Source organism: Pseudophryne corroboree, chromosome 2, assembly GCF_028390025.1.
Source record: "Pseudophryne corroboree isolate aPseCor3 chromosome 2, aPseCor3.hap2, whole genome shotgun sequence".
Taxonomy (NCBI): domain Eukaryota; kingdom Metazoa; phylum Chordata; class Amphibia; order Anura; family Myobatrachidae; genus Pseudophryne; species Pseudophryne corroboree.
In genome coordinates this window covers 832,886,183-832,909,569 of record NC_086445.1, presented here as the reverse complement: position 1 = coordinate 832,909,569, position 23,387 = coordinate 832,886,183, and the positions used below count along the sequence as shown (strand labels likewise).

The following is a 23,387-nucleotide window of genomic DNA, read 5'->3' as shown; positions in this document are numbered from 1 at the left end:
TTCTGTCATTTCATAGACTATGGGTGGAGATTTATCAAATCTTGGTGAGAGATAAAGTAGCAAAGTTGCTTATAGTAATCAATCAAATACTAGGCGCTCGATTCAATTCAGTGCGAATTGAACAGCCTGCGGGAAGGAGATTCCAGAGCTATCCAATTCTCCCACTTTAAACATGGTGTTTAGTCGTGAGAACTGGCATTCTCCGATTTAAATGTTGGGCGCAATGCTGTTTCTGGGATGCTAAGGGCAGAAAACAGCATCGCGCCAGTTGTATTGTCGGAAAAAAATCCTCAACTCTGGCATAACATCGGGCTGCATTGAATAACTCTGAGGGCTCCTTCCCGGTGCTGTTCAATTCGCGCTGAATTTAATTGAGCCCCTATTGTCCTTTTTCTAGCACAGCCTGTAAAATTATTTAAATTCACTTTATCTTTCTTCAAGGCTTGGTACAACTCTCCCTAAGGCTGGATACACATCTAAAGATTATCATTCATGCTAGTTGGCAATGTATGGGAACGAGTGACAATGGACTGTGTGAACGGAAACCGGTCATTCAGACAAGTTTGTTAAATCAAACAGAGATGACTGACTTGTCTGAAGAACCGTTTACATCCACTTTGTGATTGTCTTTCACTCCCATATTTTACCAGATTTACGTTTCAACTAGTTGGCTGGATGAAATTATAATCTTATTGGGGCGATACAAATGTATTTTAATAAGCGACTATCAGAGCAATTTTATCGTTGGTCTGATTGTATGCCTGTTACTTTTAAAGCACCCAAAAGCAACACCAAAAAACTGTTTGGGTACCCAAATGAAACACATTTGCACATTTTTGCTCACCACCTCAGGAAGCCGCAAAAATGGTGCAGACAGTGATCGCGCCCGAACAACAGAACAATTGAATTCTTGCTGTTGGGCGCTGCCTAAATAATGATTGAATCGCCCCAAATATGTGTGGCCAGCTTTAATCATCTGCCTAGCTTGCAGAAAAGCTAATAAGCAAGAACAACTTGCAGAAGCAGTGATTTTGATTTATAATGGTTTCTCGACATCAAGTTAAAATGAACAATGTACTCTAAATATGTAAGGATGCCAGGTGTACTCCGCTTAGAATTACACTTTGCTTTATTGCACTTGTGGTGTAAAACAAAGCGTATTTTTGTGACCGTAAGTTGGTCTTATGTCCCACATTTACGGCCTAATTCAGACCTGATCGCTGCTGTGCAAAATCGCAAAGCGCCTGATTATCGAATGACTACGTATTCGTACGAATCGTAATGCGCAGGCGCGAGGCCAACTGTGAAAAAAATCCTGCGTTTTTTAGCGCTAGGCGTCCGCAAATTGATTGACAGGAAGCAAAAGTTTGGGGGTGGTAACTGGCCGCTTTCTGGGAGTATCTGTAAAAACGCAGGCATTCACAAGCGTTTTCAGAGCGGGTGTGATGTCACCTCCAGCCCGATCAGCCTGTTTTTTTTCGCACTGTAGGAGTAAGTCCTGGGCTGCGCACAGACTGCACACAGTGGGAAAATCATTTGATGGTGAGTGAGCTGTAGCTGACCTGCATTTGCAAAGCTTTTCGCACGGCATACGCAGACTTGCACGGGCTGATTTTTACTCTGGCTGCGCAGCGACTGTCCGATCCAAAAGCTCTGCAAATTCGCAGAGGAGCAATGAGGTCTGAATTAGGCCCTTAATCAGGCACTGTGTAAAAAGCATGTTTGCCAAAATTGAGGAAAAATTGTGGCAATATCCCTTGACAAGATCATGGGGCTAAGTCAGGTTGGATCGCAGTGTGCGATCCAACCGGACTTTTTGCTGAAAAGATGCGGGCACGTGCGTAGTGCCCGTCCTGCACATGCGCCCGCATTTTCTGCAGGGCAGCGGCAGAAAATGTGTTTGCCTCTGCCTGTCAATCAGGCAGAGGCGGTCGCAGGGCGGGGTAAGGCGGGCAACGCTCCATTTCTAGGGAGGAGACGGAGCGTTGCGGAGTCGGCCGAACGGTGGGTGGTGTGGTGCAAATGGGGGCGTGATTGCGGCGGCTGCCTGACGTCACACGCAGCCGCCGCGATGGGTAAGATGGCGCCAGGTCTCCTGCGGCCGCAGCTAAGCTGCGCCGGCAGGAGGCATCAATAATTTTTAAGATGAAGCAGTTTCTGCTTCATCAAGGGGGGGAAGCGCCGGTCAGCATGCTGGGCGGCCCCCAGCATGCAATCCAAAGGATAGCAAATTCTGCTGATTAGCCCCCATGAATGGGTTTTTCTAGTCCAAGGTATGTGCTATTACTGTCAAATAAAGGCTCTTTCACTTAACTTTATAGTTTGCCCAGGTCCCTATTAATTTATTTACATTATAAAGCCACGTTAAAGGCTAAAAATAAATAATTATCACAAGAATGTGTGAGTTTCAATTTCCTGAATGGAATTTTATTGCCACTATTAAGAAGAAAAAAATATAAAGTGTTCAAATGCTGCTTTACTGCTCTCCATAATATTGGTCTAGTCTCCATCCTCTGGGACCTTTTCTAGTACCATAATATATCTGTGCAGACTGGAAAGTCATTGCTAGACAGGCAACATCACAGAGAGAACTGGAAACTCATGTTTTTCTGAACGGAGTTGAATGACTCACTTGGAAAATGGTGAGGCCTAAATAAACGGTGTTTAATTTTTTTCCCCTAGCATTTGGTTATGTCTCCTGGTTGGTTTTGCGAATTAATATTTTGTGACTGCTTTTGTGGTTAATTAGTTATAGCTTATTAAGAAAAACAATACCAAAGCTATTTGTATCCCTGTCCTACTTGCTAGCAGTAGAGATCATTGTAATGCCAGCAATACAAGTGCTTTTGCATTATAATGGGGTGAGTCAGTTAGCAGTGAGGTTCCGGGTTCCTACTGAACTTCATCGGCTAATACACTGTGGGATATGTATTTTAAGCAGGTAAATTTAGCTTGTTTTAACTCACAACGCATACATATGTATGATACATATACTTGCAGAAAACAAGCAAAATTCTGTATCATAATATTTGGAAAGCTGTGCAATTGCATGTCACTCCAGATTTCAGGTACCTCGCACTGACATGAATCGGTCACTTGTAGTGTCTGATCGCTGTTAATCTCCCTAGTATTAGACATGACAACCTTATATTTTTGTATCTATTTTTAGGAAAATTTAAATGTCTGGCGTTATCAATCGTGTTGATGGCATGCGAGGTTCCATAATTATTAATGTTCCAGCATATGCCTTATGATGTGACCCAGGACAGTGGTGGAACTACAGCTGTTGCTGCATATTTAGAGGCTGTGGGGCCCACAGGGAAGAGGGCCCTTACAATGCTGGGCCATCTGCTTTTGAATTCCTTTTGGAAAGGTAGAAAAGCATTTCTAGGTCTCCTAAATTTGCTAATGTTCTGGGTGGTGGAGTGTTACACCACTGACTTGGGAAATTGAGGGGCAGATGTATTAACCTGGAGAAGGCATAAGGAAGTGATAAACCAGTGATATGTGCAAGATGATAAAGGCACCAGCCAATCAGATCCTAACTGTTAATTTACATATTGGAGCTGATTGGCTGGTGCCTTTATCAGCTTGCACATATCACTGGTTTATCACTTCCTTATGCCTTCTCCAGGTTAATACATCTGCCCCTGAGTGTGCTCTGTCGTGTTATACACAAAAAGGGGTTATGATGAAGTCATATAGGTGGGTGTTGCTGCTAGGTGGGTGTTGCTTTTAGTGCATAGTGTACTTTTATCCTTCTAGGGGAAGGGGATTCTTAATTATTATGAAACGACCAACCATCCCCACATCTACTCCCCTCTCTCTGATAACATTTCTGCTTTACTTATTCACCAGTTGCACAGTTACACCCCAGTCAGTGGAACACATACTTCTCAACATTCTGGCTGGCTATACAAAATTGCTAGCGATCAGGACAGTCTTCTACAATTGGCACTGTTCTGCCTAATTTTGGACTTTTGTGAGAGATGTCATTTCCTTTAGGCAGAGAAAATTTGTTGTTTTAGCTGCTGTTGAGGTGACATTTGAGTACAGGAGAGAAACACTGTTTTACACTCTTAGTGAGATCCCGATCAGCTCAGACTTGGAGGTGATGTCTTTGTAGAAAGAATAGGCTTAATTAGCATCAGAGGTGGAACTTGTGAGTGGTGGGCCCAGGTGCAAAAACATCATTGGGATCCCTCCTCCATCCCAACCCAAGTCCACAATAGGCCACACGGCAGAGGCTGACAGCGTAAGGAAGCGGGATGCAGAGTTTAACATAGAGGTAGAGAGTGACAGCAGAAGGCAAGGGGAGGCAGAGGGTGACAGGGGATGCAATGGGTGATGGAGAGACAGTGGGTGACTGAGGTACAAGCACAGCATCCTGTGTGGTGTGGAAAACAATTTGGCACTCAGCCAGGCAGACTCTGACAGTGCCAGTTACACAAGTGTCTGAATTAGTGGCAGTAAGTGGCTGTGATCATCAGCACTGATAAGTGGCAGGACTTCTCAATCAGTCCGGCACACACAAAGTCAGCCCTGTCTAGTTAAGGTAAGGTATACAAAAAATTATGCAAGTATCACAAGAAGGCGCTTAGTAACTTAGAACAAAGTGAGAACAATAATATGGTAGTTACGTTCCTGTTAAAAAAACAGTTTTCAGCATGTATCTCCTCTCTCTGGATGATACTTCTCAGGCTTTTCCTTTTTCCAAACGCCTCATTCACGATGACCATAAAAGATAAAACGTGTCGGATTTTCGTGTAATATGTTCATTTATTCACAAAAAACCACACAGAATAGAAACTCCACAGAATAAAAACTACTAAAACAATAGGAGTTTTTATTCTGTGGCGTTTCTGAGCCTGAGAAGTATCATCCAGAGAGAGGAGATACGTGCTGAAAACTGTTTTTTAACAGGTACGTAACTACCATATTATTGTTCTCACTTTGTTTTAAGTTACTAAGCGCCTTTTTGTGATGCTTGCATATTTTTTTGTATATCGACTGTTATAGAGTGAGGGAGTCACTCCTTTCTATGCAATTGTTGGGAGGGCAGCTTGGCGCACCAAAGGAAGCTTCTATTTTTTACTTCTACCTAAGGTAAGGTGCAGGTCCTCAGTCACTGGGTTATTTATCCAATATTGTTCAAAATGGGGGTCCAGGGGATAACTCATTGCTTGTCTGAGCAGTAGTGGGCTGCACCAATGGTAGTTCCACCTCTGATTAGTATGTCAGCAAAATGAGGTATGATAGAAGCTATAAGGGGGGATCTATTGAGTTTTGTAAACAGTGGAGAAGTTGCCTATAGAAAGCAATCAGTTTCTACCTTTCATTTTATATAATGTACTAGATCAGTGGTTCTCAAACTCGGTCCTCAGGACCCCACACGGTTCACTTTTTCAAGGTCACCCGCAGCTGCACTGTGTATCACCAACTGTCACATTTTAAAAATCTACAGGTGACCTGCACAACATGAACCGTGTGGGGTTCTGAGGACCGAGTTTGAGAACCTGTGTACTAGATAAATGCTAGCTAGAAGCTGATTGGTTACTGTGAGCATCTTATGTTGTCTACTTCTCCATTCTTTAGAAGACTGGATATATCTACTCCATAGTTTATTTTTCACCCAGCACTTTATTGCTGCAATCTGAAATATTCACGACAGTTGTCAGGGAAATAGATGGAAAACCATCCCTATCAAAACCAGTATTGGTTTAATTTATTATTTTGAAATGCTCATTAATGATTTGGGATAGTCTATGGGAAATAGCTGCTAAGTAGTGTTCTATCTTCCGTACTATCAGATTACCTGTTATTTTTGTTATCCTAAAGATCTTACTGCACCAAGCTAATTTTTTAACAGCCAGTCAAGTAAACCGTATACCTGAATGACTGTACTGTACTATAGTGTAATCTAGTCTGAAAATGGCGATACGGTAACATTAAGCAAATATTGCCCTCTTGTGGTAACTGATGTGGAAGACGTGTCTTATATGCAATGCAACTGAATTTTCTTTTCTTTTTACTACAGCAAATAAGAAATCAGAAATCACAACTTCTGGTAAGTTTCCTCTAATCAGATTTCAAAACTATTCTGTAAATATATTTCGTACTTATCTATTACAGAGATTACAGATTGTCCACTTAAAATAAACAACCATTGCTTAACTGGCCATTTCTAACAGCTACAGTCTCCTTGCATGAAAAGACACGGGGTCATTTATAAACCCGAAAAATATTGGTGTGGAGGGAACTTTGTAGTCACAAATACACCTATATTATTGCAGTGTGCATCCTCACGGCCTGTTTTTGTAGTGGCTTTGTAGGTTTTGCGTAGTGGCTATAGAGGTATCTGGTTTCTAGATCTACAGTAAAAACATAGACAAGTGGTCAACATGCAAAAGGTCGACACGGTCAAAGTCAAATGGTCAACAGTTAAAAGGTAGACAGTGCTTAAGGTTGACAGGTTCAAAAGGTTGACCTTTATTTATTTATTACCAGTTATTTATGTACCGCACACATATTCCGCATATTTGGAAATTCACATCAGTCCCTGCCCCAGTGGAGCTCGCAATCTATACTCCCTACCACATATACACACACACACACACACACACACACACACACACACACACACACACACACACACACACACACACACACACACACACACACACGCTAATTTTAATTTGTAGGGAGCCAATTAACCTACCAGTATATTTTTGGATTGTGGGAGGAAACCGGAGTACTCAGAGGAAACCCACGCAAGTACAGTGAGAATATAAAAACTCCACACAGGGCCATGGTGGGAATCGAACCCATGACCTCAGTACTGTGAGGCAGTAATGCTAATCATTACACCATCCGTTCTTGACATGACAATGATCGACGTAAGTTGTTTTGTTTTTTTCAACTTCTTTATTATTTACCATTCACGTGGACTACGATTGGGAATAGTAACCTGTGCTGAGCGAGGCATGGTGAGCGCGTTTTCACTGATTTGGGTCAGATATGGTGTAACATAAAAAATGACCCCCAAACACTTGTGTCTTGCCATTTTCATGTCGACCTTTTGTACCTGTCGCCCGTTTATACTGTCTACCTTTTGACCCTGCAACCTTTCACATGTTGACCATTTGGGGTCGACCTATTGACTATCTATTTTGTTACTGTGGACCTATTGATCCACATCCGCTATAAAAGTACATGATGAGTGGCTTTATCTAAAATGTCTGTTTTTTGGTTGGGCCAAAAGTGCGTCCTAACTATTCTTGATTTTCCATTTGGCAGATATGTCCAAAGTCTTCATATAATCCTGAGCTCAAATGTGCACATCCATCACACTGCACCATATAGCTTGTATATATGCAAACTCAGGAAGGGAAGGGGTGGGGGGGGTGTTCCTATCTAATAGGATGAAACAGACACCCAAGCGACTTTTTTAAACAATTGAATACAGTCTGTAAAAAGGGGTGCATATGTGGAGAAAAAGATGATAAAGTTATTGTCTGGTGCAGAGGTCCATTTTTTCCCACTTATCTGTCTCTTCCACGGACGTGAAAATCCTTAGTTATTGCACGTGAACCCAGGATTTTTGTCAGTGAAAACTGGTCAACCTGGGTCCAGTGACCCGGGAATACATCCCTGCTAGCAAGCTGGGTTTTTACCATGGAAGGGCCCGGGCAAGGCTCAGTGTAAATGGGTTACCCAGGTTTATCTGACTCGGGACCCGTTTACAGCATAGGAAGAGCTGGCACTTGGAGATGATCTCCTCTAGAAAGCGCTGGCGTTACACCTGTACCATATAATTATTCCATATATGTCACTTAAGTTCCTAAGTACAATAAAACTATTTAGGTGTACTCTTCCATTAGTCATGTTTATTTTGATGAATTATTGATTTAGAATTTACTAAAAATAATCACTAAAAGTTACTGATTACAAGTAACCCCTTTGTTGATTGTTATGTTTCCATTTTTTTTTAACCTAATATAATGTTTTAATTAGTTTATTTCATGTCTTAGGTTAACCAGTGAGAGAACGTTGCAAATGTCTTTATTGCATGCATCACTTTAGTGTGTTTTGAAGCCTTTTAATTATTTTAGTCTAAGTGTAGCTAGATGAAATGCAATAAGCACATGCAAAAAACATGTCATTGTCAATATAGGGATGATACCCAATCTCTGGAGCATAGAAGTCTTTTTGGTCGATTTAATTGTTTTGGGCTTCTAAAAATCTCTAAAGGGATTGTTTAGTTGCCTAAACAATTGTCACAATTCAATTAATGATTGGGCACCCATGCAGATCGCACATGTCGTGCTCAAAGAGACAGGGATTAGCCGTATAAAACAGCTAAATCCGTCGGAAGTCCATCTTTGGGCATCCAAACTCCCGTTTGGACGCCCAAAGTACCGATTTAACACACACTTCTTCTGGCACTTCAGGAGGCGCAATGTCAGCTCCACGGCTACCTGGCGTCTAAATGGAGTAACAATTGAATTGCTCCGTTTTGCACCCCCTAGTGATAGCAGCGGGTTAAAACAATTGAATCAGAAACATATTATTGGGAGGAAAAGACTTTCTGTCTTCATACAGAGCAGGGAAAGTGCATTGCAATATTCAGGTGTTAAGTACCTCTCTGATTTAGAGGGGAGACAGGAGGCAAAGTAGTATTATATTTTTAAAAGATAATAAAAGACGATCTTACCCACATGAGCCCCCAGCAGACATTTTCCAAAGGAAGTCCAGTTTCAAGTACTTGTTATGTTCCTATTCCGGCCATACCAGTGATTCTAGAGTGTTTTCCCTCCATACACCATCACCACCTCATTACAGTGGGAATAAGTAGGCCTATAGACGTTTCCTCTATTAATGTTTGATTCAGCATTGTAACTTGGTATCAGAGTGTGCCAAGGTGGCATAAATCCTGTTTCTCCTCATTGATAAAACTCTTGAGCCTCACCCTTGTGTAAAATAAATTATCCACTTCTACAGTATATAACATTACTGACTTTATCAAAGTCATTTAAAAAAACAGTTTAGCAAGCTTGGCCAGGTACCTTCTGACACTGCAGGCCAGTTACACTTACGGCCATCTTGATCAGTCAGTACACAATTTATTTTCATGCATACTGTGAGCTTTCGAGCTTGGCGTGAATAAATTAACACAGACATTGCTTATGGAAAGGATGCATTGGCAGATTGAGATTTTGACTACCTCCTCAACCTTTGTAATAAAACTGATATTCATCTTAAGGAACAGTCACAAAAAAACATGAATGCGCTGAAATCAACGGTTATCCCGTTTAAAAGACGTTTTGGGAAGTTTGCTTCTGCTGTGGGTCCTTTGTAAAGTGGAAGATTACACCTCTTTGAAGAGGTGTGGTATGTTTCCCTGGCATTTGGGATCCTGGCACCCAGCATACTGGCACAGAGATCCCGACCACCGGAATTCTGGCAGTGGGGTGAGCGCAAAAGAGCCTCTTGCGGGCTCGCTACGCTCACCGCGCTGTGAGCACCGTGGTGCATTATTTATTCTCCCTCCAGGGGTGTCGTGGACACCCTAAGAGGGAGAATACTTGTCGGTATACCGGCGGTCAGGATTCCAGCGTCTGTATGGTGAGCTCTGGGATCCCAACAGCCGGTATGTCAAGTGCCACCCCTTTGAAGAGTGACTCCTTTGTAGGTGATATATTGCATGTACAGGTTATCTTTGCATGTATCGTTGCAGCGGCATCATAGCATACTTTGTAACCCATTGCCACTCAAGGCTTGAAACACCAAAGCCTTTTGATCTCACTTGCTGAAATGGGATCCGGTCTCAAGGTCGACAGTAAATAGGTCGACACTATCTAGTTCGACCACTATTGGTCGACAGGGTCTCTATGTCGACATGTTCTAGGTCGACATGTCAAAAGGTCAACATAAGTTTTTCACTTTTTTTTTTTTTTTTACCTTTTCATACTTAACGATCCACATGGATTACGATTGGGAACGGTAACTAATTGGGGTTCCCGATCACTCTACGAAGAAAACGACACAAACTCCTCCATAAAAAATTCACGTCGACCTTTCTGCTGCGGGGTACACTGGGCTCCCCAAGGAATGGACAATGGGGTGTAGAGTAGGATCTTGATCCGAGGCACCAACAGGCTCAAAGCTTTGACTGTTCCCAGAATGCATAGCGCCGCCTCCTATATCACCCCGCCTCCCTGCACAGGATCTCAGTTTTGTAGTTGGTGCTGCAGTAGCAGGCACTTAACAGAGGGGCTGCTCCAGGCAGCCCTAAGAAGAGCTTTTTTTCTGAGGAAAAAAGTGAAGACTTCAAGGGCAGCAGCTGTGTTACATGTCAGTGGACATTCACGGCTGCAGCTCCGGCTCTCCCCAGCAGCGCTGTACACTCCCGAGCCCTGGATGCCGGGTAACTACAGCAGGAGGCTCCGGTTTTCTCCTTGTCAGGCACACACGACGGGGGCTCTCCGGGATCGCGTGGCCGCGCTTCGGGAGGTGGTAAGTGGGTCTCGCTTGCGGGACCCGGTCTTTATCGTGATCCGGCGAGGTCAGTGGGAGGCGGGCTGCGCACGCTGGCGGTGGACACTGTGGCAGTACAGGCAATCCCACTAGATCACCAGGGCATGGGACAGGTCAGGTTTTCTCTATAAACCGTTTTATTAGAGCCCGCAGTACCCGGTGGTTTTGCCAGCAGGGGGATAGAGCTTGGACCTGAAGCCCCTCCCCCAGCCCCAGGGCGCCATTTTCTGCAAATGTTCCCGGCCTGGAGCTGCATATCTGTCTCTCCCTCACTCCCTGGCAGTGTCTGTGGCGCCATTATCCCTCAGTTCACTGTTCCTGGGAATGCTTGGGCAAATCCTCCTATGTAAAGCCGCCTGGTTGTCAGTGCTGTGACTTTACAAGACACTTAAGTATTCTACCTACCTTTTTTAGTCAGTGTTAGTTAAGAAAGAGTGCACTTAGTCAGGGTTTCCTAGTACAATTACACTGTGATATACATCCAGTTCTTACTGTGTACTGTTATATCTATTGTTATATAGCTGTGTAAGCTAGTCCAGTGCAGTATTATTGTTAGTAATAACCTCTGCATTGTACAGACTGTGACTATTTGTGTGTGCATTTGATAGCTGAGTGGTGTCCATTTCGTGTCTTTCACTCAACCTGCTATCCCTATATTCTATAACCTGAGGGGGCTTGGTGCGTCAGGTTTTATCTAATATAGGATTTTCACAAAGATATACTGTATTACGTATTTTTCTCTGTGATTTAGTCACCATGTCTCTCCTTTATCTCTGCTGGTGCTGACTACACTGCACAGGGGTTTGGGCTAGAGGTATTGTGCTGCTGACAAATTGTACTGTGTTACCTGATACTGCAAGTTATATCATGTCTGCTTCTGAGGGTAATGGTTCTGGGGCTGAACACACTGCCGGTGTTGCTGAAGCCGCAGATACCTATGAGGAGAATATAGCAGCGTTGGGCTCTGGTTCTGGGGGCTCCTTGCCCATCAGTGGGACGGTGGCAACGGGGGCAAATAATGACCCGCCGTGGGCCGCTTTTTCCACGCTTCTGCATACGCTAGTTCATAAACTAACACCCCCTATGGGACCCCCAATGCCGGTGCAACCGTTTGTGGTCCCTGCAGCTAACCCGCCGTGGGCGGACGATTTATCTGCTCAAATAAAGAAGTTGAACCAGTCCCTGACTACTAAAAAGTCTGACTGTCGCTCGCCTACGTCCAAGGGGTCCTCTAAGCGAGCGCTTGTCTCCTCACAATCCACTGTTGTCACTGACACCTCGTCGGATGAAGACGGCACTTACACTGACCCCACAGGTTCTGACTCAGATACGGCTGATGGGGAGGGTGGTTCACATGTGGATGTTCCTGATCTTTTGGAGGCTATTAAGTTAATTTTACAAATTACGGATGATCCCGAGCCATCCGTTCCTCCTAAGAAACCAGATAGGTTCAAGCATCAGAAGGTGATTAAACAAGTTTTACCTCACTCTGACCACCTAATTGATATACGTCAGGAACCCTGGGAAAACCCGGGTACGAAGTTTGTGCCTCAAAAGAAGATGCTGGCTCACTATCCCCTTGCGCCGGAGCCGTCTAAGAATTGGGAAACGCCTCCTCCAGTGGACTCACATGTGGCTAGGATGGTGGTTTCCTCAGCTCTACCGGTCACCACCGTCAGGTCTCTAAAAGAGCCTACGGATAAATGTGTGGAGGGTTGTCTGAAAGCGATTTACACCCTCACGGGTGCTGCACAAAGGCCCACTATTGCAGCTACTTGGGATACAGAGGCCATTGAAGCATGGACCTTGGAGTTAGATGCTGAAATCTCCTCTGACCATGCTAGACAATGCTTGTCTTATATTGTCACAGCTTCTCGTTATATTAAAAAGGCGGCTTCTGATGCCGGTATCCTGGCAGCCAAGTCCTCTACTACGTCAGTCCTGGCTCGCCGGATATTGTGGCTGAGATCCTGGTCTGTGGATCTGGACTCTAGAAAAACCCTGGAGGTGCTCCATTTTAAGGGAGATATTCTGTTTGTGGAGGATTTAAATAAGATTGTGGCTGACTTGGCTACTGCCAAAACTGTCTGTCTGCCAAGTACTGCTCCTTCTGTGTCGAAGGCTAAAGGTACTTCCTTTCGCCCCTTTCGTCCTTCAGGTAAAGAAAAAGGTCAGGCGTACAACAAGCAGGCCCGCACTTCCAAACCTGGTAAGCCTAAGCCCAAAATAGCCTGGGCGGCCCGTCAGCCAGCTTCCAAGACAGATAAGCCTGCCGCATGATGGGGCGGGCCTCCCTCTGGGGGATCCCAGGGTGGGAGGCCGGCTTCTATGGTATACCCAGGAATGGTTGAAGACCACTTCAGATGCCTGGGTACGGGAAGTCGTCACTCGAGGTTACGCCATAGCCTTCAAAAACCGACCCCCTCATCGATTTTGCCAGACAGATGTCCCGTTGGACAAGACAAAGGCAAACACTCTACATTCGGTGGTACAGACCCTCCTGGATACAGGAGTCAAAGTACAGGTGCCTTTGCGCAGAGAGGCCAGGGGTACTATTCTCCGCTGTTTCTAGTCCCAAAACCGAATGGGTCCTCCCTGCCCATTCTCATCCTCAAGGCATTGAACAGGTTTGTGAAGGTTTCCAAGTTCCGGATGGAAACCCTTTGCTCTGTAGTTCTGGCCTTGGAACCTGGGGTCTTCATGGTCTCCCTGGATATACAGGATGCTTACCTGCATATTCCTATAGCAGTGTCTCATCAGCAATACCTGAGATTTGCGATTGGCAACTGCCATTACCAGTTTCGTGCGTTACCTTTTGGTTTAACAACGGCTCCGCGAGTCTTTACAAAAGTCATGGCGGTGATGACGGTGGTACTCCGCCGTCAAGGGGTCAGGATACTGCCGTATTTGGACGACTTGTTAATCCTGGCAAATTCCCCAGAACTTCTCCTGCGTCATCTAGACATGACGGTCCGGTTTCTGCAAGCCAACGGGTAGCTCATCAACTGGAAGAAGTCATCCCTGATCCCTGCTCAGAGCATGATGCATCTGGGAGCACTATTGGACACTCACAACCAGCGGTTGTTCCTGTCTCAGGAGAAAGTCCTGAAACTTCAGGACAGGATTCGTTGCTTCCTATCTCGTCCACAAGTGTCGATACATTCAGCGATGCAGGTGCTGGGCCTCATGGTGTCAGCATTCGACATGGTGGAGTACGCTCAATTTCACTCTCGCCCTCTCCAGAGGCTGATTCTAGCCAAATGGGACGTCCTTCCTCACCGGATCAGGTCTCAAATGATCTCATTGACTCCGGAGGTCCGTCTGTTGCTGCTCTGGTGGTCCCGGGACCAACAACTGTGCAGGGGCCGTCCGTTCTGGATATCCGACTGGGTCCTGTTGACGACAGATGCCAGTCTAAGAGGTTGGGGCGCGGTGCTGGAGCAACACTCCCTTCAGGGGTGGTGGACCAAGGAGGAGTCCCTCCTCTCGATCAATATTCTGGAGTTGCGGGCGGTCTTCAATGCCTTGAACCTAGCCCAGCATTTAATTCAGAACCATCCTGTTCAAGTACAGTCGGACAACGCCACCACAGTGGCTTACATAAATCATCAAGGCGGCACTCGAAGCCGCCTAGCAATGAAGGAAGTCTCACGGATTCTACAGTGGGCAGAACGCCATCTACCGGCCATATCGGCAATATTCATTCCGGGAGTCCTGAATTGGGAAGCTGACTTTCTCAGTCGTCAGGACGTGCATGCCGGCGAGTGGGGCCTCCATCCAGAAGTGTTTCAACTCCTAGTGGAAAGGTGGGGCCTTCCAGACGTAGATCTGATGGCGTCTCGACACAATCACAAGGTTCCGGTCTTCGGAGCAAGGACAAGGGATCCACAAGCAGCATTCGTGGATGCGCTGGCGGTACCGTGGAGTTTTCGGCTGCCGTACATGTTCCCTGCGGTGTCACTCCTGCCCAGGGTAATTCGGAAGTTCAAGCAAGAAAAGGGAATTTTGCTTCTCATAGCTCCAGCGTGGCCCAGACGGCACTGGTTCTCAGACCTGCAAGGCCTATCGTCAGAGCGTCCAATTCTACTTCCACAACGCCCAGACCTCCTCGTTCAGGGCCCCTGTGTCTACCAGGACCTAGCCCGGCTGTCTTTGACGGCGTGGCTCTTGAAGCTTCCTTCTTAAGGGCTAAAGGGTTTTCTGAGGCGGTCATTCAAACTATGTTGCGGGCCCGGAAACCGGCTCGGATTTACTATAGGGTCTGGCTTTCTTACTTTATTTGGTGCGCATCTAACGATTATGACGCTTCCAAGTTTAGTATAGCCAAGTTGTTGGCTTTCCTTCAGCAGGGCCTGGACTTAGGCCTGCGTCTGGCCTCCCTCAAGGTTCAAATATCTGCCTTGTCGGTGTGGTTTCAGAGAAAAATTGCGACCTTACCTGATGTGCATACCTTTACTCAGGGCGTGTTGCGTATCCAACCTCCCTATGTCCCGCCTGTGGCTCCTTGGGACTTGTCGGTGGTTTTGGAGGCGTTACAAGAGTCTCCGTTTGAACCCCTTGGTTCAGCTGACCTTAAGTGGCTTTCCCTTAAGGTGGTGTTTCTGCTGGCTATTGCTTCAGCTAGAAGAGTGTCGGATTTGGGTGCCTTGTCCTGTAGTTCCCCATATCTGATATTTCACCGTGACCGGGCGGTTCTTAGGACTCGTCCCAGCTGTCTACCTAAGGTGGTTTCTTCGTTCCACCTTAATCAGGAGATTGTAGTTCCGGCAGTTGTTTCTCCTTTTCTGTCTCCCAATGAGCGGTCTTTGGATGTGGCACGGGCTCTCCGTATCTATGTGAAGAGAACTGCTCCTATTAGGAAATCTGATTCTCTTTTTGTTGTGTTTGGGTTTCACAAACGGGGCTGGCCTGCTCACAAGCAAACTCTGGCCAGATGGATTAGAGTGGTGATTGCACATGCTTATGTGAAGGCTGGTCTCTCTGCTCCTGATCACATTAAGTCCCATTGTACTCAGCCTGTTGGACCTTCTTGGGCGGCCCAACGTGGTGCGACCCTTGAACAATTGTGCAAGGCGGCTACGTGGTCCTCTGTGAACACGTTCATAAGGTTCTATGCCTTAGATACTGCTGCTTCCCAGGATGCTTCCTTTGGATGCCGGGTTCTTGTGCCCGCTACAGTGCGTCCCCTCCCATAAGGAACTGCTTTAGGACATCCCCATAGTCCATTCCTTGTGGAGCCCAGTGTACCCCGCAGCAGAAAACTAGTTTTATGGTAAGAACTTACCTTTGTTAAAACTGTTTCTGCGAGGTACACGGGGCTCTACAAGCATGGTGGTGACAGCATCATTCTGTGTGTTTTTCAGCGGCAGGAAGTGGGAGACTAGTCAGGATAGAGGGAAAGATGAATGCAGCAATGTACAGAGACATCCTGGATGAAAACCTGCTCCAGAGCACTCTCAACCTCAGACTGGGGCGACTATTCATCTTTCATCAGGACAACGACCCTTAGCACACAGCCAAGATATCAAAGGAGTGGCTTCAGGACAACTCTGTGAATGTCCTTGAGTGGCCCAGCTAGAGCCCAGACTTAAATCCGATTAAACATCTCTGGAGAGATCCAAAAATGGCCGTGCACCCTTCACATCCAACCTGATGGAGCTTGAGAGGTGCTGCAAAGAGGAATGGGCGAAACTGCCCAAAGATAGGTGTTCCAAGCTTGTGGCATCATTTTCAAAAAGACTTCAGGCTGTAATTGCTGCCAAATGTTCATCAACAACGTTTTGAGCAAAGGCTGTGACTACTTATGTACATGTGATTTCTCAGTTTTTTTATTTTTAATAAATTTGCAAAAATCTTAAAAAAAAACTTTTCACGCTGTTATTATGGGGTATTGTGTGTAGAATGTTGAGGGAAAAATGAATGTATTCTATTTTGGAATAAGGATGTAACATAACAAAATGTGGAAAAAGTGAAGTGCTGTGAATACTTTCTGGATGCACTGTACATGGGTAGAGATACAGACACATTGGGAGATAGGGGGACATGGGGAAGGAGATAGAGACAGACATAGGGAGGGAAGATAGTGGTACAGTGGCTCACCCAGCCAGTTATTAATGACTCACCCCGTCACACTCCTCCCTCATGGCAGCACCCCAGGAAGGCAAAACACAAACCTGCTGCAGGCTTGAGTCTCAAGCTCTGTGACAAAAGCACATGGCAGATGCAGCACCGCCCGAGAGGAGCTGCCTGCTGTAGTGCCCCCTACATACAGCCAGCCCAGCCTCTTCCTGTAATACCCTTTTCAGATCTCCAATACTGGATCCCACCCTGGAATTGGAAACGGGTCCTTCTCGGGTGGGATCCGGCTTTGTAGCCTCTCTGCTGGCTTCCCGACCTGGCAATATGCCGGATGGTTGCCATAGCGGCGGGGGTGGGGGCGGCGCTAGGAGATGAGCTCATCTCTGCGCTGCCTCTCTCTATGTAGTAAACGGGTTCCCGGTCGCATCGACCAGGAAACCCGTTTACACTGCCACTGACCCGGTATTCAACCCGGGAATAACCCTTCTTATTACCCGGGTTGAGTTACCGGGTCAGGCGACCCGGGAATTCTCCAAGGCCCCTTTCACATCGCACACTGACCCATGTCAATCCGCCAATATGTCGGGTCGATACCAGGTTATTTTTGTGAAAGGGGTATAAAGCTAAGGAGGCTACAGCTTCTGCCCAGTGTTACAGACACACACAGCCTTCAGAGTGAGGCTGAGCTACTCCGTCACACAGCGCCAATGGACGGGTGGGAAAGCGCGGGGGGTTGGGAGGGGGGATCCAAGTACTCGGACACCCTGTCGCCTCTCCTCCTATGGCGTGCGATTACTAGCATGTCGTGGCCAGAGCGCCCTCTGTGTGGCGCCCTATTTGGCTGTGTAACACGCGTAATTGAACCTGCCCTGTTTCCAGCATGTCAAATAGTTCATCCAACCCCACTGTCAACAGGCCCACTGGGGACCTTCCCTGAAAAGCCTATGGCCAATCCGTCCCTGACCACCACCATCCCCCCAATCTCATCCTTTTATTGGAATTAACATTTTCATTGGGGGAAAGGGGTATCTACCAATTAGCACAATAGCTGTTAGGTAGATAAATTCAATTGTCATCTTAAAAATGTACAGTTTAATGTGTGAGAAGATATTTATGGTGGCTGATAAATAATGTGTATGACAACGTTATTTGGCACTGGGAGGGTGAAATGATGATAGAATTGAGAACAAGTTAATGGATTCTGGTGGGGGGCCTGGCTGTTAATGGGTTTTGGAGCGAATGATTCATAGGGCAGTAACTGATTTGTGATGTCATGTGTGTCAATGTGTGTATGACATGAGCCTGCTCTGGGCGCCATGGCTCTTACCTACGAAGGCAACCATTGTCTACCCTACAATCTGGTGACAATAAGACTGCTGCTAGCATTTTAAACCACTCTTTTCCATTGTCGTACAACGTACAACAACGGGCAATGGGAACTGCAGCTTCCTGGTCTTGTGTGTCTGCTTATGTTTACTGCAATTTGTGACAGCAAAATGAGTGCAAATGCATTTGCAAGAAGAAAATTACTTCATTTTTTGATAAACAGAAACGACAACAGTTCAAATAAAGCTACTGTATTATCGCTTCATCCCCATTTCCATTTCATTCAGCCCCATTCACTTTTGTGTAGAAGGTCATGGAGGGGAGGAGGGGGGTGGGGGGTGTAAAACACAGTATTTGCCTAACCAACAGAAATCATGGTGGGTAACTGCCCCTTTGCTCCTGCCCAGGAGGTCCATCACAATGAAGGGACCTGCAATATCATCACTAATGAAGAGTCAGACTGGCTCATATTCCAGTACCCTGGCTGCTACCAGCTGCGGGCTCTAGTCAAGAAGCAGGAAAAGGTCAGACTGAATGGCAAGGGCCCATCCCCTTCGGAAGCCCCCTGGTCCCGCCTTCCATCACATGCATGCTGCTTTCCCTGCAGGTGCCTGGCGTTGCTATGGGGCTCAGACTGCCTTTGGGCCCAACCTCCCCTGCACCAAGTTCACGTCCTCAGTACTTCAGAGTGCCAACAGAATACCAGAGGTATTGCCAATGTTTATGCCAATTTAAAACACATTAAGTTGATTTTACATCAAATTTTATTTTATTACATCATCAGTTTTTATGTAGGTGCTGACTGCATATTTTACACTGGTGTGTAGGGGAAGGTTTTCATGTGGACTATATTATACATAGATATAGATATTTTAAATAAAGCTACATTTCAAGACTTGTACAGTATTGGGTATATTCAATTCCTGTTGAATCCTTTCCGACGGAAAGGAACTGACAGGTTCTTATTCAATGGGCTGTCGGATTTGGCCGTTCCGACAATGCCAGTCTGACAGCCAGGCCGCTGCTCTGACACACCCGGAGACCGGGCGACGGCAGCACTACTGCTGTGTGTGCGGCCGAACCTGAGCAGGAGATGTGGGTGCTGCGTGTGAGTCACTGTACTCGGGGCGCTGCAGCCGGCGGGGGTGGGGGGCCTGGATGGGCAACTTCATCCCGTGACCACCGGAGGAGTCAACAGTCCCTAGGATAGGACTGGAGCTACTGCCTGCAGGGAGCTGGAGCAATGAGTGGGGTGGTGGCCAAGGATGGACGGCTCAGGCTGGGCACCGGGGCGAGCTGTGAGCGGCACTCTGCCCTGTCCCAGCTGGTGTACCTGCAGCTCTCCTCCCGGAGCCGGCTCACCTCTCTCTCCAGCAGTCAGCAGGTCCAGGAGCACGGACGGCGGCGGCGGCAGCACAACTCGGGGGAGGCAGACGCCACTCAATCCCCATGCAGTCACGTCCGGCAGCCAGGTCCTCTATGCTGAGCGCCGGTGGCCATCTGTGCTGCTGCCACTACTCAATTGTCTCTGCTCCTCTCCTTGGTGGTCTCCGTCACATGCTCGCCGTGTCCCAGCTCCCCCTTCTCATCTCCCCGGTTCCGACAATGGCAATCCGACTTTAAAAAAAGTCAGATTGACACTGTCAGAGCCGTGGCCAAAACCTGTCTGATTTGGTTGCGGAACACGTGGATCAGTGGCTAATCCAACAATCCACGTGGTTTCCGACAAGTCGGTGAGTGTAGGGGAGGTGATTTAGTACATGGAGGGTAGAAACTTCCAGATTTGCTTCCTCTTGTCGGTTGGAAGCCCAACCCTCCAACCCACCCCATTGGCCCTTTGATTTGGCTCTCCAATTTGGCTCTTTTCAATTTGGCTTACTATTATCTTTCTTTCAAACTTAGTGGTCGGGAAGGCGCTACTTGGCCAGCGGTCACTTGTAGCATAAGTGGTGTTGTGGGGCACTCACCCCTTTTGAAGGACGGCGAGTGTGTCCTGCCCTTGTGGGGGGCGATGGGCGCTTCCTTGGGGAGCGTCCTCACTCTGCTATAGGAAGGGGTGGTGAGACCTTCACAACATAGGTTATGCTGATATATATAGATGGGGCGTTTCAGTCGCACCCATGACAGTTGGGGCGTTTAGTCTGTGACTAGAGCTGGTTAGTGGTAGCGTCTTCCTGGCCACCCACTACGAGTGAGGTCATTCCAATTAATAAATTCAATGACCATTTAATCCAACGCAGTTGTGTCCATGTCTTTATTTTAGTTGATAAGCTAGCTTAAAGTGTATAGTTAATGTCAAGCACAATAAATGAATAGACGGCTTATTACAGTAGCCACATATGCTTCACTCACCAACAGCTACCATTTGTATTTTATTTGCCTATGTATCAAGTGTTACCCACACCTCTTAAATTGTAAGCTTATTATACCCCTGTCACACCGCACAAATAACCCAGTATCGACCTGGTATATTGCCTGGTCGATGCGTGTCACTGTGTGGTGTGAAAGGGTCACTCCTGAATTCCCAGGTCGCCTGACTATGTAATTCAACCCGGGAATAATGAAGGGTTATTCCCGGGTCAGGTGCAGTATGAACGGGGTGATGCGACCCGGGACCCATTCACAGTTCAGGCAGAGGCGGCGTTGAAACGATCTCATCTCCCAGCACCGCCTCCGCTCTCGCCCCCGATGGCACCCCGAAGGCCTCCCGAAGCCAGTTGAAAAGGGTCCAATGCTGGGTCGCACACGGGAAGGACCCGTTTCCAAATCCCAGATGCGACCCGGCGTTTGCTATGTGAAAGCGGTATTATTTTGTTTCTTGTGATTATATAAAAGTCTGTTGGGGGAATTCAGTTATTTGCACAGGCGGCTGTCAGTGACGGGCGCCTGATGAAGCAATTCAATTGTTGCTCTGTTCGGGCATGAACAGCTTCCCGTGCTGGCATCTCTGTTCACAGCCCCTCATGCTGGCAAGCAGAAACGTGTGAAAAGTGACCCGTTTTGGCCCCTTTTAATGACGTGCCCAGCACTTTAGTCTGGTTTAGCCGTTTTATGCAGTTAAACCTGGCACTGCAGGTTCGATGAAAAAAACAACTGAGTAGCACCCCCGATCTCCCGTCACTTTAGACAGGAGATTGGGTATGCATAAACAATTGAATTGCCCCTTGCAATAGCAGTAACTCCACAAATGCCGTCAGTGAGTAGCGCTGAATAAAATGGCAGTGATCTACAAATAAAGTATAGTAATGCGATAATAGGCCGCACACCGCATGGATGTAGTCATCCTAGACTGCATGTGCAACTTCATTGAAAGTCAGTGATGCATCCACACCCTGAAGGGGATTCAATTAGGTGCGAAGGGGGCAGATTAGCCAATGCTGCGGTGTTCCAACACTGGCGGTGGCAGCCCGACTGCTGAATGTGAAACTCGCTTAAAAGTGCTTGCACCTTATGGGACAGCGAGCACTATTTAGCAAGATCTCTGCCGCCATAAAGTGCGAATTCGTCGTGTGAATTCACAGTGTGAATCCGCTGGCACTTAATTGAATTCTCCCCTAGGAGTCGGGTGGATGCCTGGACCAACAGAAAGCTATTTGTTACTATCCAAGTCACCCAGCCTGCATGTGCAGCTTTAAGCAAGAGATGTTTTTAATTTTTTAATTTTGTATATTATCTGGTTGTGAGCCTTACCACAATAGTTGAACACTGAGCTATATAGATTTGTACAGGTGAAATAAGACATTACTAATACATAAAGAGCATAACGTTTCAGATTAGAGAATATCATTTTCTCTCATTATCGTCTTGTTGCATGCAGCAGGAGTAACATTCACCCGCTTATGGGGGTGATTCCAAGTTGTTCGCTCGCTAGCTGCTTTTAGCAGCATTGCACATGCTAATCTGCCGCCCTCTAGGAGTGTATCTTAGTTTAGCAGAATTGCGAACGAAAGATTAGCAGAATTGCGAATAGAAAATTCTTAGCAGTTTCTGAGTAGCTCCAGACTTACTCAGCCATTGCGACCAGCTCAGTCCTTTTCGTTCCTGGTTTGACGTCACAAACACACCCAGCGTTTGCCCAACCACTCCCCCGTTTCTCCAGCCACTCCTGCGTTTTGCAACTCGAACGCCTGCGTTTTTCCGCACACTCCCATAAAACATCCAGTTTCCGCCCAGAAACACCCACTTCCTGTCAATCACACTACGATCAGCAGAGCGATGAAAAACTTCGTAATGCCGTGAGTAAAATACCTAACTTTTGTGTAAAATAACTAGGTGCATGCGCTCTGCGAATATTGCGCATGCGCAGTTAGCGGATAATCGCAGTATAGCGAAAATCGGCAACGAGCGAACAACTCGGAATGACCACCTATGACTTTTTATTAAGAGATCAGCCTTGGTAATGACTCTGATTATACTAAAGAAAACAAAATCTGCAGAAATATAGATCACCGATCAAAATCTAATAATTTCCTTTTTTATTTTTCTATGAAACAGGTCAGGACAACAATAACATTCACATGTTTTACAAAAGATTTCGTCGAGACGGTAAAAAAAATATCTGCACTACGTATTTGTATTCTATAAATTGCATTTGTGATGTGTAGCCTTAAAACTAAATAATGGCATATATGTTTCAACATAAAAGATGTGCGGGTTCGGATTGACTAGGTCGTGGGTCTTCAACCTGCGGCCCTCCAGCTGCTGTGGAACTACACATCCCAGCATGCCCTGCCACAGTTTTGCTATTAAGGCATGCTAAAACTGAGGCAAGGCATGCTGGGATGTTTAGTTCCACAGCAGCTGGAGGGCCCCAGGTTGAAGACCCATGGACTAGGTTCTTAACACTAAGTTAGCGGGAGTTCGTATTTATCTGGATTCTTATTGGCTATCCAAAACACGTGATAGCCGGATAGTCAATAAGATGCCGTTTTGTGATCCAGGTGAATCCGAACACACACATATCTAATAAAAATGTGACTCCAAAACCAACAAAATTCTAGTGAAAAATACACTATTTTTAGTAAAAGCGGAAAAGGGAAAAAAACTCAGGTTGTACACACCTTAACTTATACTGCGAAAGCACCATTTGCGTTTATTATATATATCCATTTTGCACAATAAAGGGCCCTACACACTTCTTAGTTTCCCAGGCAAAAAAGTCCAAGGTCTATTAAATTGAAGAAGAAAAAAACCAATGGCCCTCATTCCGAGTTGTTCGCTCGCAAGCTGCTTTTAGCAGCTTTGCACACGCTAAGCCGCCGCCTACTGGGAGTGAATCTTAGCATAGTAAAATTGCGAACGAAAGATTAGCAGAATTGCGAATAGACACTTCTTAGCAGTTTCTGAGTAGCTCGAGACTTACTCTGTCACTGCGATCAGTTCAGTCAGTTTTGTTCCTGGCTTGACGTCACAAACACTCCCAGCGTTCGCCCAGACACTCCCCCGTT

At 46.3% G+C, this 23,387-nt stretch overlaps 1 protein-coding gene across 3 annotated transcripts in view; it reads left to right on the top strand.

Moving 5' to 3' along the window:
* The window catches only part of ADGRG2 (adhesion G protein-coupled receptor G2), a 267,587-nt gene that overhangs the window by 103,934 nt on the left and 140,266 nt on the right, over positions 1-23,387 (top strand). For 2 of the 3 annotated variants that reach the window (XM_063955726.1, XM_063955728.1), the window contains exons 4-5: positions 6,038-6,067; positions 22,435-22,485. In XM_063955726.1, the coding sequence (XP_063811796.1) occupies positions 6,038-6,067; positions 22,435-22,485 (81 nt within the window). The remainder of the gene's footprint in view (positions 1-6,037; positions 6,068-22,434; positions 22,486-23,387) is intronic. The other variant, XM_063955727.1, reaches the window with a different exon arrangement.